The 17,586-nt window shown below is 37.0% G+C and overlaps 3 protein-coding genes across 5 annotated transcripts in view; 1 reads left to right on the top strand and 2 right to left on the bottom strand.

The window, feature by feature from the left end:
* The window catches only part of LOC121997785 (L-arabinokinase-like), a 55,124-nt gene that overhangs the window by 10,596 nt on the left and 26,942 nt on the right, over positions 1–17,586 (top strand). The window contains exons 18-30 of one of the 3 annotated variants that reach the window (XM_042552414.1): positions 12–95; positions 666–791; positions 1,475–1,605; positions 1,679–1,760; positions 3,018–3,105; positions 3,485–3,528; positions 3,605–3,700; positions 3,783–3,859; positions 4,043–4,261; positions 4,388–4,553; positions 4,950–5,021; positions 5,403–5,606; positions 5,755–6,039. In XM_042552414.1, the coding sequence (XP_042408348.1) occupies positions 12–95; positions 666–791; positions 1,475–1,605; positions 1,679–1,760; positions 3,018–3,105; positions 3,485–3,528; positions 3,605–3,700; positions 3,783–3,859; positions 4,043–4,261; positions 4,388–4,553; positions 4,950–5,021; positions 5,403–5,606; positions 5,755–5,883 (1,518 nt within the window). In that variant the 3' untranslated portion in view covers positions 5,884–6,039. Of the gene's footprint in view, positions 1–11; positions 96–665; positions 792–1,474; positions 1,606–1,678; positions 1,761–3,017; positions 3,106–3,484; positions 3,529–3,604; positions 3,701–3,782; positions 3,860–4,042; positions 4,262–4,387; positions 4,554–4,949; positions 5,022–5,402; positions 5,607–5,754; positions 6,040–17,586 lie in introns of those variants that run through there. The other 2 variants (XM_042552416.1, XM_042552415.1) reach the window with 2 other exon arrangements.
* LOC121997786 (far upstream element-binding protein 2-like) lies at positions 7,739–16,377 on the bottom strand. Its single transcript, XM_042552417.1, has 7 exons — positions 15,942–16,377; positions 13,607–13,725; positions 13,307–13,492; positions 13,117–13,212; positions 12,967–13,038; positions 11,879–11,995; positions 7,739–8,799 (listed from the first exon to the last, which is right to left on the bottom strand). The coding sequence occupies exons 1-7, from the start codon at positions 16,279–16,281 to the stop codon at positions 7,846–7,848; spliced, it is 1,884 nt and encodes a 627-aa protein (XP_042408351.1). The 5' UTR covers positions 16,282–16,377; the 3' UTR covers positions 7,739–7,845.
* LOC121997789 (abscisic acid receptor PYL2-like) lies at positions 16,719–17,531 on the bottom strand. Its single transcript, XM_042552418.1, has one exon. It carries the CDS (start codon positions 17,480–17,482, stop codon positions 16,862–16,864), a length of 621 nt encoding a protein of 206 aa, XP_042408352.1. The 5' UTR covers positions 17,483–17,531; the 3' UTR covers positions 16,719–16,861.

Genomic DNA, 17,586 nt, shown 5'->3' with positions numbered 1-17,586 from the left:
TGCAATTTCAGGAAGAAATTTATGTTGCTAGAGCACCTGGAAGATTGGATGTTATGGGAGGAATTGCTGATTATTCTGGGAGCTTTGTTTTGCAGGTAATATATGTAGCCATTGCGGACACATGGATCTAGACACTTTTTGTTGCCCAAATAGAGATAGTTACTTGTGCTTTGTTTACTGGGTGAAGCTGCATAAATTTTCATATCTAACATTCACATTAATGAAGCAAGAGTTCTGCTGAGGCACATTTGTGCTTTTGCTGAGCTGAATACATGTTTCCTGTGAAAACCCTTCTTCAGCACACAAGTTATTAATATGTTTCTCCACAATACGCTAAAGTGAAAAAGATTGATTCATGCTTTTATGGACTATATAAACTTGATGCTTCTTATCATACCATATGTTGCCGAAATGCAGGTATGTTCTTTTTGAATGAAATTACATGGCTACTATTCATGATTCCTTCATCCCGGCGAGTCATTGAACATTTCAATTATTCTAATTGGTCGAGTAGAAACCAATTTATTGGAAAGATATCAAATGAGATGATTTATCTAACTGCATTATTAGCTTGTCGAGCTAGTTTACTCTATGGATGCGGCTCTGTTCTTGCTTTTTTATTTTCTTCTTATTTCCATTTGTATGTTTGAAAATTCCTTGCACAGATGCCTATTAGAGAGGCCTGCCATGTTGCTGTTCAGAAGAGCAAACCTAACAAGCAAAAGCTCTGGAAACATGCTCAAGCACGACAACGAGCTAAAGGACAAGGACCTATTCCTGTTCTTCAAATTGTATGCCTAGTAACCTGCTCTTTCTTATTTTGTGATTTCATTTAAAAGTTTATAAGCTGTCATGCATAAAATAAATTTGAAAGTACTAAAATAAAAATGTTTAATTCCTTTTTTTATACACCCTGGTTAAAAAAATTAGAATAGTTGGTTGGAAATGATCAATCTGGATGGAAAGAAATAGCTACGTCCAATGTAACAAACAGATTACCAGAAAAAGTTTTCAACTAGCTGATTTGTTCTGGAAGGAACATTAAGTTACTTTTCATAGATGTGTTTGTTACATCTACGGATAGAGCAGGTTGTCAGCTTACCTTTGTCTAAAAAAGACAGACAAGAAGGTTATTCTAGAACCAGAAAGCCGTTTTGTTGGAACATTTACTAAAATAGTGCTACATAAAAATAAATTGTTTCCATTTTTTCTTGCACCATTTATCTATATTGACTGACTCTTCCAATTGCCTGAATCATCAGCTTGGTATTTCTCAACTTTACTGGCTAATCTAAGAAACTAAATAATGAGATCACAAAGGCCCAGAAAATCTGCCAAATTTCATTAATAATTATAAGCCAGTGCAGGCGATAATTGATGTGTAGGAACCTTATCTACTATAGATAAGTTTCATGACTGTAATGTTGATTAACAATATGCGTATGGTAATGTTGTTGCTTCCGATGATATGTAGGTATCTTTTGGGTCTGAATTGAGCAATCGAGCACCAACCTTTGATATGGATCTACCAGATTTAATGGATGGTGAACAACCAATGTCATATGAAAAAGCCAAAAAGTATTTTGCACAAGATCCATCTCAGAAGTGAGACATTTTCTTTACATGAAATTGGTTATTTGATAACTTTTATTGCCCCACTAAAATGTTATCTTCCCAGGTGGGCTGCCTATGTTGCTGGAACTATTCTTGTCCTAATGACTGAGCTTGGATTGCGTTTTACTGAAAGTTTAAGCATACTGGTATAACTTAATACTCTTTGGATATGTGATATTATAATCCCGCATACCAGCACGATTGATATGGTATATATCATGGCTATTGGTGTGAGTTCGTTATTATTGTTATTAATATGGGAAAAAAGTATTTCATAACTATATTATAATGATTGAGTGCATAAAGAAGGTAATTTAGTAAAGGATGCAAATAGTGTACTAATTTGCTATTATCTGTAATTGATGCTTGCATTGGTTACATGACTGTTTAGGAATTTATGATTAAATATCTACTAATTTTTAATTGATATCTTTGAACTAATAAGTAAAATAATCATTTCTTCTACTGTTAAATGTGGACTTGGAAGACAGACAATTTTCCAGTTGATTTATTTTCCTCTGAATTTTCCTAGGTTTAAGTCTTTTTTAATTTTTTTTTCTTAAAATATGATCAAGTGTTCAACAAGATCTGCGGTGTCTAGGGTCTCTTAATGTGTTAATCAATTTGCGTAGGTCAATTACACTGGAAATTGGCACAACATTGCAATGAGATTCACATCTATCATTGAGATGATGATTGGGTCCTACCAAATTATAATGATGGTCAATGCTTGTTGCTTAAGGATCAGAACTCTTCGCCATTCTACACCAAGGAAAAAATGTTCCTTTTAACCTCATAGCTCCCTAAGACGTTTGAGCTCTAGCTAGATTTATTGCTTGACTTTTGCCTTTTCGTATTTCCCATTCCCATCCATTTCTTCTCTCCCCACATGGATTTCTTGTGTATACATTGTTTCTCAACTTTATTGCCTTCTCAATTTCCCCATTCAAAAATCATTCAATTTTCTTGTTGTACATACTCCATGTCACCTCATCCTTGGCCTCCTTAATTTTCATTGATAAAAAATAAGAAATAAAAAAAAAAGGTAGCTCAGTATGAAGCTCCCGTGGGTCCCGAGGAATGGTCTAGTGTATGCAGCCTTACTCTACATTGCAAGAGGTTGTTTCTGCAATTCGAACTCATGACCACCAGATCACATGACAACAACTTTACCATTGTGATAAGGTTCCCTTCAAAAAAAAAAGAAAAAAAAAAGAAAAATAGCACATTAAAAAATATATAAATGAGATGGCTTTCAGCAGGTGTATTGGAAATTGCTTTCAAATTCTTTGCTACATAAAAGATTTCTATTTACAGATCTAAAAGAGAGAGATTTCTCTTTACTCATCCTGAATGTCTTTTTGTCACCCTCTAACTTGTTCTATTTCGTTTGAACTCTGCAGATATCTTCTGCTGTCCCAGAGGGAAAAGGAGTTTCTTCTTCTGCATCAGTGGAAGTGGCCACCATGTCTGGTATTGCTGCTGCTCATGGTCAGTATTTAAACTTGATGCTGAACCATGTTGGTATTAGACTAGAATTCAAATGCTGTATTGCCATTCATATTGGCCTGTCTAATTCCAGTCATGTGTACAACAAACTGATCATACCAATGCATCCATCCTCCAGAAATTTCTTTTGCTTTTTTTCTAACACCAAGGCCACCAAATTTTTCTTTCAATGAAAACGTGAAATACTATATTACAGTAGTATGGTAGCTGATACATACTGGCTCTTAATTCCTTGGTTTATCAGAGCTATATTATTTTCATATGTCCATCACCTCTGTGAATATATAGACCACAAATTTTGTATAAGCATCTCTGTATCCTGTTTGAATTCATCATCAGGAGTTTTATTTACCTTATGTAGGACTAAATCTTGATCCAAGGGAGCTTGCACTGCTTTGTCAAAAGGTATGGTGATATTGACATTTTCTGATGATTTTGGCACATCCTACATTTGTATACTAAGCAAGTTAGTCTCGAGCAGGTAGAGAATCACGTAGTTGGGGCTCCCTGTGGTGTAATGGACCAAATGACATCTGCTTGTGGTGAAACTGACAAACTGCTTGCCATGGTTTGCCAGGTTCATATTCCTAATTTTGGCTAACCAACTGTTTCATATGCTTTGGGTGATACAGTATGATTCTAAATATTTTCTCTTGCAGCCTGCAGAAGTAAAGGAATTGGTCACAATTCCAAGTCACATCCGATTTTGGGGTCTTGATTCTGGAGTCCGACACAGGTATCTACATTTTTGTTTGTTGAACCATATCTAACTATATATATCTTCAATATTCTGGAAACTACAATGTCCATTTGAAAATTTTAGTTATTGTTTTATTCCATTATTTCATGCTTAAATTTTTACTCCTGCATGGCCCTGAGATTAAAACTATTCTTGAACTTCTGTTAATCTTTGCTTTAGTGTTGGTGGGACTGATTATGGATCAGTGAGAATAGGAACTTTTATGGGGCGGAAAATGATCAAATCTGCAGCCTCTTTGTTGTTATCTCACTCTCTGGCTAACTTGAATTCCAACCAGCAAGTTGATGAAATTAATTCAGATGAGTATGAAGAGCATGGAATTGACCTTCTGAAGAAAGAAGCTTCATTAGATTACTTATGTAATATTTCAACTCATAGGTAAGGTGGACACTGCATGTCCTTATTTTCAACTTTTGGAGGATAAATTGACCATCTCTTCAACTTCTTCAAGTATGATATGTTCTGGTTGAATTTTGATCCATGCATATCTTTTTCTATTCACAGATATGAAGCTGTTTATGCAAAGAAACTTCCTGAGCACATTACTGGAGAATCTTTCTTAGAAAAATATACTGACCATAATGATACAGTAACTGTTATTGATCCCAAGCGAACTTATGCTGTTAAAGCTCCTACTAAACATCCAATATATGAAAATTTCCGAGTTGAGGTACTTCTCTTTCTAATTGAAGTACTTATTGCTTCATATGTGTGTGTGTGTGTGTGTGTGTGTCACTCTCTTCTTGATTGAGGCTGTTTTCTTAAAGTGTGGCGCTTGTTTCATTTTTTTTGTGATAAAACCTTCTTTCTCTTTCCTCCTTTGTCTTGTTTTAATTTAATTCCAACTAAATTATCGTTAATTAGTGCAAAGTCAGTTTTAACTCTAATAAGTTTTTCTAGTACTAATATTTTTGGTCAAGTTTCCAAGCTTATCCAAGCTTAGATAGCTGGTCAAATTTTGTAACATCTTTACCTATTTATGTATTTGCACTTCAATCCTATTTAAATCAACCAATTTGCAAATAACATATTTTTTCTGTTTCTTGATTCTTGTGTCTACACATAGGCCTTCAAAGCACTACTAACTGCCACAAATTCAGATCAACAGCTTTCATCGCTAGGTCAACTTATGTATCAGGTAAACTTAAATTCAGCACTCTTTGCTTTTATGGTACCTGACTGCGTTTAGACCACAAAAAGAACTATTATTCTCTCGCCTCAAAAGTGTTAGGAGACTTAGCTTTTTATTAGGAGATTCTCCCCCCCCCCCAATAGTTTTTTTAAATGCATGTAGTTTTATCTGGCTCAAAATGCTTCCTAGAGTTTTCAAACTCTTATCACTTCACCACCTAGCCATTGATCTTGTTCAGTTTTCAAACAACTTGCCACAATTGTTTATTTATCTAACTGAAAAATAGCATGGTGGGTATACAATACCATTATCTAAATTCTCTCTGTTTTTAAAATATTGTGATCTGAATGCAGTACTTGTTTCGTTAATTTTCTTTTCTTTTTGCAGTGCCATTACAGTTACAGTGAGTGTGGACTTGGTTCGGACGGCACTGAACGGATTGTGAAGCTAGTGCAAGAGATGCAGCATCGCAGAGCGTCACGTGATGGAGGCATGAGTTTGTTTGGTGCAAAAATCACTGGCGGCGGCTCAGGTGGCTCGGTCTGTGTCATTGGGCGGAACTGCATTAGTAGTAGTGAAGAAATTTTAGAGGTAAGGATTCTTGTGTCGATCTCTGTTTGATAAGAAATTAAACAGTTCTCGATTGGAGAGACTCCATGGTAGCAACCAGGCTGTATTGGCCTCCGATATCCAAAGGAATGAATCAATTTTATTGATTTGGATGTTCTATTCGTTTCAGATTCAGCAGAGATATAAAGCTGAAACTGGTTACCTGCCTATTATCTTCGAAGGCTCATCGCCAGGTGCTGGGAAGTTTGGTTATCTAAAAATCCGCTATCGAGCTTCCAATTTCAGTGATCAGTGTTAGCTAGCACTTCATGCCAATCCATTTCGGCACTATTTTGAACCTAAAATTAAGATTCAAGACTAGTAATGTTGAAGGTAATAAAAATTCTGTTTTCGGATGTATATATTTTAGTCCTTGGCGCATATAAAAAACTGCTCTTCTAATGTGTAAATAGCAATAAGTTTACTCTGTTAAAATTATTTTGAATCTATCGTTATTAAGCTTAATAACTGTATCTACGAGCCAGTGAGAACCATCTTGTGTTAACGGGCTCGATAATTATCTAGGTGAATAAACGTTGCCTATTTAAAAGGTTTTTATTTTATTTTATTTTATTTTAATCTTTATTTGATTTTTTTTAATAGCTATTAAGAATTCATTAACGAGCAAATATTTTTTAACATTTCCTTTTTATCATCAAATTTGCATCAATTATTTTTAAAAGAAATAGTGCAATTTGTATCAACGAAGAAATACTCTCATTGATTCTCGATGTCAACTTTTATCATCCTGTCGATTTAACTGTGACCAATTTGAAAGTCAGGCTATCTCACCTCACCCAGGTTTAGGATCCCTCTAACCACTTTCCTCGCTTGAACCCAGTTTTAAAATTTATTTATTTATTTATATCAAGTTTGTTTGAATTTATTTATTGAAAATTTTATCCTACCAAGAGAACTTTTTTTTTAAGTTATTAAATTTTATTTAAATTAATAAATAAATTTGTTCATGATTTTTTTAATGAATATTACCAAATCAAATTTATTAAAGTTTAAATTTGTTTATTTTATTTTATTTTTTATTATTGAGCGAAAATTTTATAGTGAACTCTAATATTGTTCATAAACATCTTGTTTATTTACAGCCAAATAAACTCGGAAACACAAACAACATTAACGAGTATCAAATATGCTTTGAATCAAGTGTTATGTGAAAAAATTGAGGTTGCTTGTTTCAAATTCAAATTCGTATCAAAATCAAAATCCCATACTAGTTATCTGGGTAATGCATGCTTTTATAGTTCTCCACTCAATCGGAAATCTTCTTTCTAGAATTTGGAGTTTGCATCTTCTCGTTTTAGTTCTCCACTCAATCGGAAATCTTCTTTCTAGAATTTGGAGTTTGCATCTTCTCGTTTCCTCTTGGTCTATTTTTCGAAGTCGAAATGTAACTCGACCTCAAAGCTCCCTCGGACTCCATTGGAACCACGATCATCGGAAAAATGTATCATAGCAATTCTTAGTTGGAGTTCTTTTGGATTGATTCGCTCAAGCTTTTTTAATAAGTTCGGATTTTGGGTTTAGGAATGCGTATTGCAAATCGGGCAAGATTACGCTGCTAACGGACAACATAATTTGCCCTTATGTATAGTTTTTTTCGTAAAAAAAAAGTTGAACTTGACCTATATTTTCTTAGACGTCGGCGAGGGTAATGCGTGCTACGGACGTCGGCAATGCGGGCTTACAGACTTCAATGGTAAGTGCAGCCAGCGTGCGTGTTAATTTACCAGCAATCTTTTCTGCCGTCCAATGCTATCCTCATTCGCTCTATCTATCACGGCTACCACTGGAAGAATTTTTTGTCCCCCTTGCTTTTACGAGTGCAATTTACGTATGACTGAAAGGTAAATTCTTCCTAAATCACCTTTTCTTCCTCCCTCATTGCCTCCATCCTAAATCAGGTTAGCCCACCTGAGTAAACAATAATAACAGTCTGACTCAATTCAATTCAATTCCAACGTTAGTAAAGATAATTTCAACGCCAAGTTGGAAACGAGAACTGGTGCTTCTTATAACATTTCAGAGCGATCACAACAAAAGCAAACGAGAGATCAAAAATATGTAAGTTCAAAAACTAGATTGCACAAGCGTCGAAGTATCTCCTAAATGCCACAATAAAGTGATAATTTGCAATTATTATAACAGATGCAAATGATTGAAAAGTTGATACAAACTACTATCCCAAGTGACTTACCATACAGCATCAAGGTGCAGGTGCGTTGGTTGAAGGTGTAGCAACAGCAGCAGTATCGTAAGACCCTTGAGCTACATTGTCATTAGAGTATGCATGAGTCTGGGAATTTCCACCACTGGCATACGAGTTATTATATGGTGTCTGCTGTTGATTTCCATAACCTGATTGGCTATGTGGTGGTACACCATATGATTGCTGTTGCCCGTAAACAGATTGAGGAAGTGTGGACTGACCACAACTTGGTTGCAGAAGAGCAGATTGCATATAACTGGCTGGAGCAGACGGAGCTTGACCTTGTCTATAAAGAGACTGAGAATTTGGTGGTGCCTGGGCCTGAGGTGGCTGCCCATAACTAGGTGGCGCTACTTGACCATATCCAGATGGAGTCGTTCCTTGTGGAGGATAGCTTGTGTGATTTAGTGGTTGACTCAATGGAGGTTGAGCAGGAGGTGCTTGAGTTGACCCACCCTGAGCACCAGAAGCATTAGCAGATCCATCTTGAGATGAGGCAGCCATTGTGCCATAGTTAAGTGTAGAGCCATAACCCTGCTGATCATAACCACCTTGCGTGTTTGTTGTAGTCTGAGAATAACCCGGTTGCTGTGCATTGGCATTATACGCACTCGAATATCCATCCTGCACATTACCTCGTCCTGTCTGAGGATACGACTGTTGTTGCTGTTGGGATTGTTGATTGTAGTAATCGTATCCAGTGCCTGGTGCAGTTTGTTGAGGTTGACTGGAAGTTTGGTCCCAGCCAGAAGAGGGAGGATAGCCTTCATAAGGTGCCTGGGGCATATTATATGTGGGTGGTGGCCCAGGATAAACTCCAGGTGGCATGTAACCATAACCAGGTTGCTGCACCGGTGGCGCACCAGGTGGCCCCCAGCTAGTGGGAGGACGAGGCACATTGTACCCATGCTGAGAATACCCACCAGTCATAGCTGGGTTTCTGACACGATTCTGCATGTATATTTATTTCATGTGAAGTTGTGCATTTGTTTTACAAGCATATAGAACAGAGAAAACAGTTAGTTGTAGCAGAATTAACTAAAAAATAATAAAAGCTAACAAATAAAAGCAAGGTTATGGTTGATAATGGGATAATAGAAACATTCATTTGATAAAGGTGAACACAACCAACTTACCACAAGCAGAGAATTTGATCGAATGCCCACCTATGCTCTCCTCAGAGACCTAATGGACTAGCAAAAAAGTCCACAATCCAGGCAAATAGTCCGAAGAAAGCAATTTAAAGAGCCAAATATATAAAAAGGTTTCAAGTGATATCAAAGATGTAAAAATTAATACTTGTGTGATCAGTTTTTTTCTTAAAGTCAATCAAATTAAATGGCAATGCGGTGAAAATTTTGAAATATTCACTGTTGTATAAGATAATGTGTGCATATAACTAACGAGACACGACAAACAACAGAGGTTAGTATTTTGAATATGATGAAAGATGAAAAAGTATGGTAGCCAAGGCCCACCATCTCTCAATAGATAAGCTCATTCCCAAAAAGGGGGTGGCCTGAAAATGATAACAGTTTAGGAAACATATGAAGGATGAACAAAGATCATTGAAGTTGAGGAGTCAATTCAGCAAATCTATAAAGTTAGAAAAGATAAAACTTTCCCAAAAAAATTGCAACCTCATTAATGCAATAGAAAGATATCTCAATTTACTCCAATATACACTATCACCTAACAAAGGAAAGAAGATGACTATCGTACTCAAGGACCCATTAGTATATAATATAAGCTTTGCACGGTTATGCAAAAAAACAAAATCAGTTAACAGTAAATATGTCCAGTAACAATTAAGGTGCAGGATTCACCTAATATTCAATTAATCATAAGGAATACCATACCAGTGCCAAGCCAACCTACACCCTCGCCCAACATTGGAGCACCAACGCAAGTAAATCCTACAATTAAAATAGTTCTCAAAAGCAAAGCTCAATTCAAGACATGAGAGCTCATCCTCTTGTCCATCGACCAATTCGATCTCCAGCTAAGATCTAGGATATTTAAGCTGAAATGTCAAACTAAGCAACATGTGTATCTCTTGGAACTATATCAAAGAGAGGTAAATCCACTGGGCAATATAACTCAAATGACTAAAGAGATTCATGAATTAATAGATATAAAACGGAGAAAGACTGCCCTTCAGAACTCCTGCAGAGTTATAATCTCAGAAATATGTGCAGTCTGATATAAATAAACCAGGACAGGAACCCTAGATTGTAGACAGTCTATACATTGATAACCATTTAAATGGAATAATAATTTTCAAGTTAGAAATAAGTATAAATCTAATTTCCATATAAAAAATTAAAAATAAGTCACATATATAGAAATAAACTAAACCAACTGTGCACTCCCCACAAGAAATACAAGGCAAGAAAAAAGGTGTAAATATATATATAGGAATCTTTATTTAATAAGAAATTTCTTTGGATTAATTAATGTTATGAAAGGAAATTGTCAGAATACTAAAGCATCTAAACCAGAAAATTTTTCATGTCGTATAAGAAGATAACAAACAAGATATATTGAAAATGTATAGCACCTAGGTTAGACAAAGATATGGTTTAAGATCCTTGAGCGCACATTAAGTGGTTGAGAAGGAACTGAGGTGATAAATTTCAAGTATAGACTGTTTTTTGAATCTGTACTGGAACTTAAAGTAGATTTGAAAAAAAAAAAAAGACCGTAAAAATGTTAGATAACAAATCACTTTGTGGTTTCATTGTCATTTCTGTACTCTCAAAACTACAACTTCAACAGGAATGATCTTGTAGGACCAACAAACTCACGGTGGGGAACAAACATAACAAAATTAAATCAACCATTATTTTGAATGCAGCAAACCTAAGGTGAAAAATAAGCAGCAGAAGAATACACCAAAGGAACATCACATTCAAAAAAAAAAGAACCAACCAAAAAAAGGTTTCGCAAGAAACAGAAATTAACCGCAATTTCTGAATGATCAATGGTTAATCAAAAAAATAATTTAAATTTAAGAATCTTATATGTAAATAAAAGGAATAGTGCAATCAAAGCTGTAAGATATATGATCTAGTGACCAACAGAATAACCAACACAGAGCTCCTTGCCAGATATTATGCAAATTAATAACAAAATTCCATCAAAAGTAGAACCCAAAGCAACGTCAGGAATAATCACTAGTTTGAAATATGCATGGCATAGACATCATTAGAACAGCTTGATTAATTTAAGAAATTGAAAAATAACTTTAAGCGTCATATAGAGCTCAAAGTTTGGTGTTTGTTCCCATTCAAACAGCTAAACATAGAACATATGATAAAGCAAAATGCATTTAGCAAAAAGCTATTGGTAATTTAGCATCACAGAAAACTCCAACTGTTGATTGCATAAACGTATATATTAATCACTTTCCAAATAGCTCGAGGTTTTTGAGATAAATGAGTTCTTCCTGAAAAATTATAGGAAGAAATATAGTGTTCAAATTCTATATGCGTAAAGAAAATATATACATATATCTCATCAATTCATATATGAGGTTTAGATCAATCAAGTAATACCACTCACAATAGCAAAAAAGCGATTCACTCGCCCCCTACTCGCCAGCCCGTTGCCAACACTGAAGAGCTAAATCACAGATGCCTATTAGCCTTGCCCAGTTAAATAGCACATGGGCGAAGGGTAGACACCCAGCTACTAGCCGGAATTTAACACGGAGGAGGTAAATCATGGGTGACTACTAGCCTTTGGAATAGTGACTAGCACATAAGGGAGCCATTTACCTCGGTTTTGCCGAGATTCGAACCCCAGACCTCATGGTGGCAACACCTCATACGCTAGCCACCAGACCCATCCGAGGGGACCAAAATAATACCACTCGCATGCATATGAGGAGTTGTCAAACGTACAAATATATAAATTGGTCCAATTCCTAATTGTACAAGCTTTTAAGATAAGTGTCTAAGTAATCAACAAATAATCATCTGCCTGTCTCAGTTGTTTTCTAAAACAAAAACTTAAGGATAAGAAATACCTCACTAGTAACATCATTGACCAACTGTTTTGCTATTTCAATCTGCTCCTGTGTGCCATCAATATATACTGTTCTTTCAGTGGATGTATCACCAGGAGGCAAGTGCAGAGGTATCACCTGCAACCAAATACTCTAAAATTAGCTTATTTCACAAAAGATGAAAAAGTTTTGTGACAACCTAAGCATGTATCAATCAACAAACATTTTCTTCATAAAAAAAAAAAATCAACAAACATTTAGTTCCTAGATCAAATGCTTCTATACCAGGAAAACAATTGCAGATAATATTGGACAGATCATTACAAAGCAAACCTTCAGAAGATGTCAACTGGCATATCATAAAATTTTCAGAACAAAGGCTATTACACATACAGCACAACAAGGTGACACAAAAAGACCTGTTTAATCAATTTAATATAACTTTTCTGTCATCTCACAGAATATAACAAGATACATTCAGTTTATCTGGTTCAAATATAACCAAACCAAGTGTTGCCTTATGTCACTAGCAGTGAAGTTGAAAAAGGCAACATTTCTTTACCAGATTCATATTCGGTATGATCGTTTCACACAGTTCCACCAGTTTGAGTTGGCAAAATATGTGATTTAGGTGACAGAAGTTCATTTCTTCTATGTCAATATTTTTAACAATTTCAAGGACAGCGACAGCAGTGTTAATAGTTAGAATTCACCATCTTCTGCTTACACTACTTTTAACAACAAGTGCCTTCCTCCCAAAAGCCACTCAAACCCTCTTTCTAATCACAACCCAAGACAATATGAAAAACAAACATGAGAAATTGATTCTGAAAACAGCAAAAAGAATATAAAGCAAGTCCTTTAGGAAGACACTGACTCAACAAAGCCTTTTCCTAAAAACTACAAACTAATGGTTAAAATAAGACCCAACCCAAAATGGCAGCTGATGAAGACATAGATATCAAAATCATCATTTTGATAATTAATTTATCTCACAAATAGAAAATTGAACATTTTTGATCGTCTATATAGCAAGATATCAATCAACCATTATCAAAATCTCTAACATGTAAACACTGAAAAGAAACATCAATTAGCAAAATGTGAACCTGTATGCGTGCACCAGACCTTGCTTGCATATTTTTTATGGACTCGCCACCTTTACCAATCACCATGCCTACCTGAAATAACAACCAAGCTAAAGAGACTCCTGTCCAAGATACAGTTTAATTCATAATCACAATAAATCCTCAAAATACCTTGTTGTTTGGAACCTTCATCTGAAATTGCTCCACGCCTGATGGAACACAACCAAATTTTCGAGAAGCAATTGTTGCAGAAGCCCCAGAATCAGCCTAGAAAATTAATTTTATACAAAATATTCGATGACAAAATGCATCAGCTGATGACTGATGGGTTCTTTTATCTATATTTAATATAAAATATTACCTCAGCAAGCACATCATTAATTAACTGCTCAGCTCTGCTAATCTGTTCAGATGTACCAACAATTTCTACTGACCTGGTCAGTGAATTAGGATCAGCATCCATATCTCTCGTTACTTGAATCTTTGCTCCTGATTGAAGCTGAAGGTATTTTATAGTCTCTCCACTTTTGCCAATAATTACACCAACCTATGGCAACATACAATAGTAAATGAAGGATGACAATAACCTGTTAAGTTAATTAAACAAGTATATTGCATGGTCAGGTGAGTAGAGTAAACACAAGAGCAAAGGAGATCATACCCTTCCATTTGGAATCTCAATCTTTTTGTTTGAACCCTGATAGCCATAAGAGGATAATGGGTGGGAAGTGGGTCCAATTTGAGAAGATAATGTTTGGCTCATGGGCTTCAGTGTATTGTCTATCAATCATGGAAAAACCAATTACCAATTTATCTAGAGGATCATTAACGATATCATAGAAGATATTCACTAATGAAAGAAGCTTCAATAGATACAGTACCAGCACATGATGAAAATAGGAGGAAAATTATAGTAACAATATGACCAGTGATCAAATTATTACGATTGCATTTGAAATGCATTTATCTAAAGTTATAATGCATTACAAAGGATGGAAACAAAGATTTATTTCTTTTATGATACAAATGGTTTCCAAAAATGAATTCGTAATAGATAGAATAGTTAGTCAAAGGAAAGAGAATAGAGGAGTTGAACATCATGTGTATTCCACAGATTGAATGAATAATAATGCATGAGAATAAGGTAATGTTTGGTTTAAAGGTTTGGGAATGAGGGAATGGATTCATTCTCAAATCTTGTGTTTGGTTGATGGGAATGGAATCAAAATTTTAAAATGAAATTCAAAAATTTAGATATGGATGAAACTCACCGCCTCCCTTGGATTTTGATGGAATGAGAATGAAAATTAAGTTTTGGACGAAAATACCCTTAGTATCACTCTCTCTCCTCATTCTATCATCATACTTTCTCTCTCAATATACTTTCTCTCTCCTCATTCTCACTCATCACACATTCTCTACCATTTTCTCTCTATATTTTCTCTGATCACACACTCCCTCTAATCATTTTCTCTCTCTTCATTCTCTCATTTTCTCATCATACTTTCTCTCTCCTCATTCTATCATCATATTTTTTCTCTCAATATACTTTCTCTCTCCTCATTCTCTCTCATCACACATTTTTTACCATTTTCTCTTTGTATTCTCTCTCATCACACACACACTCATCATTTTCTCTCTCTTCATTCTCTCCTCATTTTCATCATACTTTCTCTCTCCTCAATCTCTCTTACAATACTCTCTCATCACACTTTCTCTCTCTTCAATTTCTTCCATCATACTCTCTCTCCTCATTTTCCCTAATCACACTTTCCCTCTCTTCATTTTTTCCCATCACACTTTTTCTCTCATCACATTTTCTCATCATACTTTCTCTCTTCAATCTCTTATTTTTTTCTCATCACACTTTCTCTCTCTTCATTTCTTTCCCATTACTCTTTTTCTCTCAGTATACTTTCTCTCTCATCATACGCTTTCTCTTTTCAATGTCTCCCATCACATTCTCTCTCCTCATTTTCTCTCATCACACTTTCCCTTTCTTCATTTTTTTTCTCATCACACTTTCTCTCTCATCATATGTTTCTCTCACATTTAACTTTCTCTTTCATCTAATTTTTTCTCTTATTTTCCCCTAAGGGTAAAAGAGGAAATTTAGGTTCATTCCAATTGAAAACATTCAATTAACCAAATATTATTTTTAAAAATGATACCCAAGCTCATACCTATTCTCATTCCACAATACTATGATACTCATTCTTATTCCGATTCCTAGGAGAGAATCAAACACCACCTAAGTATTAATTATAGGGCATCTCATAAGATGGTGACAAAGATCTATTTCTCTTCAAGGTTGTCAAATCAAGGATCTAATCATGAATCATTTTGGTCATTTTAAAAATGTAGAAACACGAGTCACAAAGTTCATTTTGAAAAGAGAAATGGGATAAAAAAAACTTACAAAAATCTATAACGATATCCTTTTTAACACCTGGTACAGTTAATAAAGCATATTGTCACAAATAACAAAATGTATTATATGAATAATAAGTCTAAAAACCACACTTCTGTATGTTATCCTTGAAATTTGCATCTATCTTTTATGGCGCGAATTTATTTTTTAAAAAACTTGTCTAAAAAGAACTGTACTATATCACAATCACTCCATATCCTCTCTACTCGAGATGGCATCATGATTAGGCAAAAACAATTTTTTTTCACATTCTTTTTGCTCTTCAGTAACTTCCTTGATAAATGCCCTCGCTTAGAGGGAAGAAGCCTCTAACATCTTGGTTAACAGGTTAGAAAGTCATCCACATCGGTTCCGGAGGACTAGGGCTAAAATATTCGCGTATTTTGGTAGAATAAGCCTGGGGAATAAACAAAGGTTAGAGAGAATACAGAAATGTATATTAATCGAGGCGCTCAAGGAATACATAGATGAGGGTTGCTGAGGAAATAGCCAACGGATCAATAACGTAGCGGCGACATCTTAAAGAACGGAAACAGAAAACCGTTCCGAAAGACCCCACACTTACCACTGGCAGCAGATCCAAAACCGGTGTCCCTCGAATCGCCTGATCCTCCGCCGTTCTCGACCCTAGGGCGCTTGGCCTCGGCGTCACTGAATAACCTCGCAGCGATCTCCTGGGCACGCTGCTTGGCGAGCTGGATTCCGTCGAGGGGCGCGGGGACGATGTTGTAAGATTGCTCAAGGGGAGCAGCTCCACCGGAACCTCCGTCAGGAGACAACGACGCGATCGGAGCCGAGAAGCCAGAAGGCTTCCTCGAGGGCGTCGAAGCGACGCCGCCATCTTCCGTCTCGTCGAACTTTCGCTTGTTATCGGGTCGAGAAGAGTAGTGAAAGTCGTCCGCCATAACAACAGATAACGCCGGAAGCGATGACGGTAAGCTCTTCGGGAAGAATGAGGTGCCGCTGGGTGGTATGAAACCCTAATCAGGGGAGCTGCGAGCCTGCGACGTCTGTATTTATACAGCGGCCGCCAGCTAGGGGAACGCAAGGATTAGTGGCGGGACCCACGAGCGAACCGAACCATAGGATTCCCAGATTTTATCTGTTTCAATTTATTATTATAAACAAAAGAATCGCAACTAAAATAAAATTAATTTAATTAATTGTTTAAACTATAATATGTGTTTTCTTCAAGAGATAAACCGACTGGTCTGATTCACATGTCTCCCAGGGTCCCTTCACATGATTCCTCTGCTTCACTTCCACCTTTCTCCTTTGACGTTTCATTGCTCCACCAACAGGGACCGTGCATATTAAACAATAAAAAGAAAAGAGAAGAAGAAAGAAGAAAATATATTGATTCATCACCCGCGAGTTTGGAAAATCTAGTGCAACATTAATTAGATCGACATATATAAATAATGCAAGTGGTACAGGGAGTATTCTAAAAAAAAATAATCACAGCAGGGGGCAGAATGAAATTGTCTATATACTTAAGGGGGGCGCTGCCATGGCGACGGCGGCGAGCTTTTGGAGGTTGAGCTTGACGACGGTGTCGGTGAACATCTTGGTGTCCTCGTCGGAGTTTCCGTCGGGGATGTCGACAACGTAGGACTCGAGGACGACGGAGTAGGCCTTGGCGTGGTCGTCGGGATCGAAGAACTCGGTGACGGAGGTGACGGAGCAGTAGTTATTGAGCCGGTGCTCGCCGCCGATGACGCGGAAGCTGAGGATGTGGCGGTCGTCGTCGAGGATCTCGAGGCGCTCGACGCTGGTGGAGGCCGGGAGGCCCGAGACGACGGTGACCTCGCGGACGCTGCCGATGGAGTCGCCGTCGCCGGAAACCAGGCGGCAGCTCTTGACGAAGTGCTTGTAGCGCTGCGGGCGGGCGAAGCAGCGGACCACCGGCCACACGGCGCGCAGCGGCGCCTCGATGCGCTGCGTGATCAGGGAGGTGCACGTGCCTGCCGCGCGCGGGAACGTGTGGTGCGCGCGGATCAGCGGCTCTAGCGCCGACAGCTCCGCCTCGCTGAGGCCCTGCGGCGGCGCCGCCGGCGGTGTCTGGTGGAGGTGGCGGTGAGGTGGTGGCGGAGGCTCCATGTCCATGAGATGTCGAGAGATGGTCGATGGATCCTCCCGGTTCTCTGTTTCCTAGCTGATTAAAGAAATGGGCTACCTTCTAGCTATCTTTTATAAAAAAATCCTTCATA

The sequence above is a fragment of the Zingiber officinale genome, chromosome 6A (genome assembly GCF_018446385.1).
Source record: "Zingiber officinale cultivar Zhangliang chromosome 6A, Zo_v1.1, whole genome shotgun sequence".
NCBI lineage: Eukaryota > Viridiplantae > Streptophyta > Magnoliopsida > Zingiberales > Zingiberaceae > Zingiber > Zingiber officinale.
The sequence above is the reverse complement of the archived record's forward strand: the minus strand, read 5'-3'. Positions and strand labels throughout refer to the sequence as shown.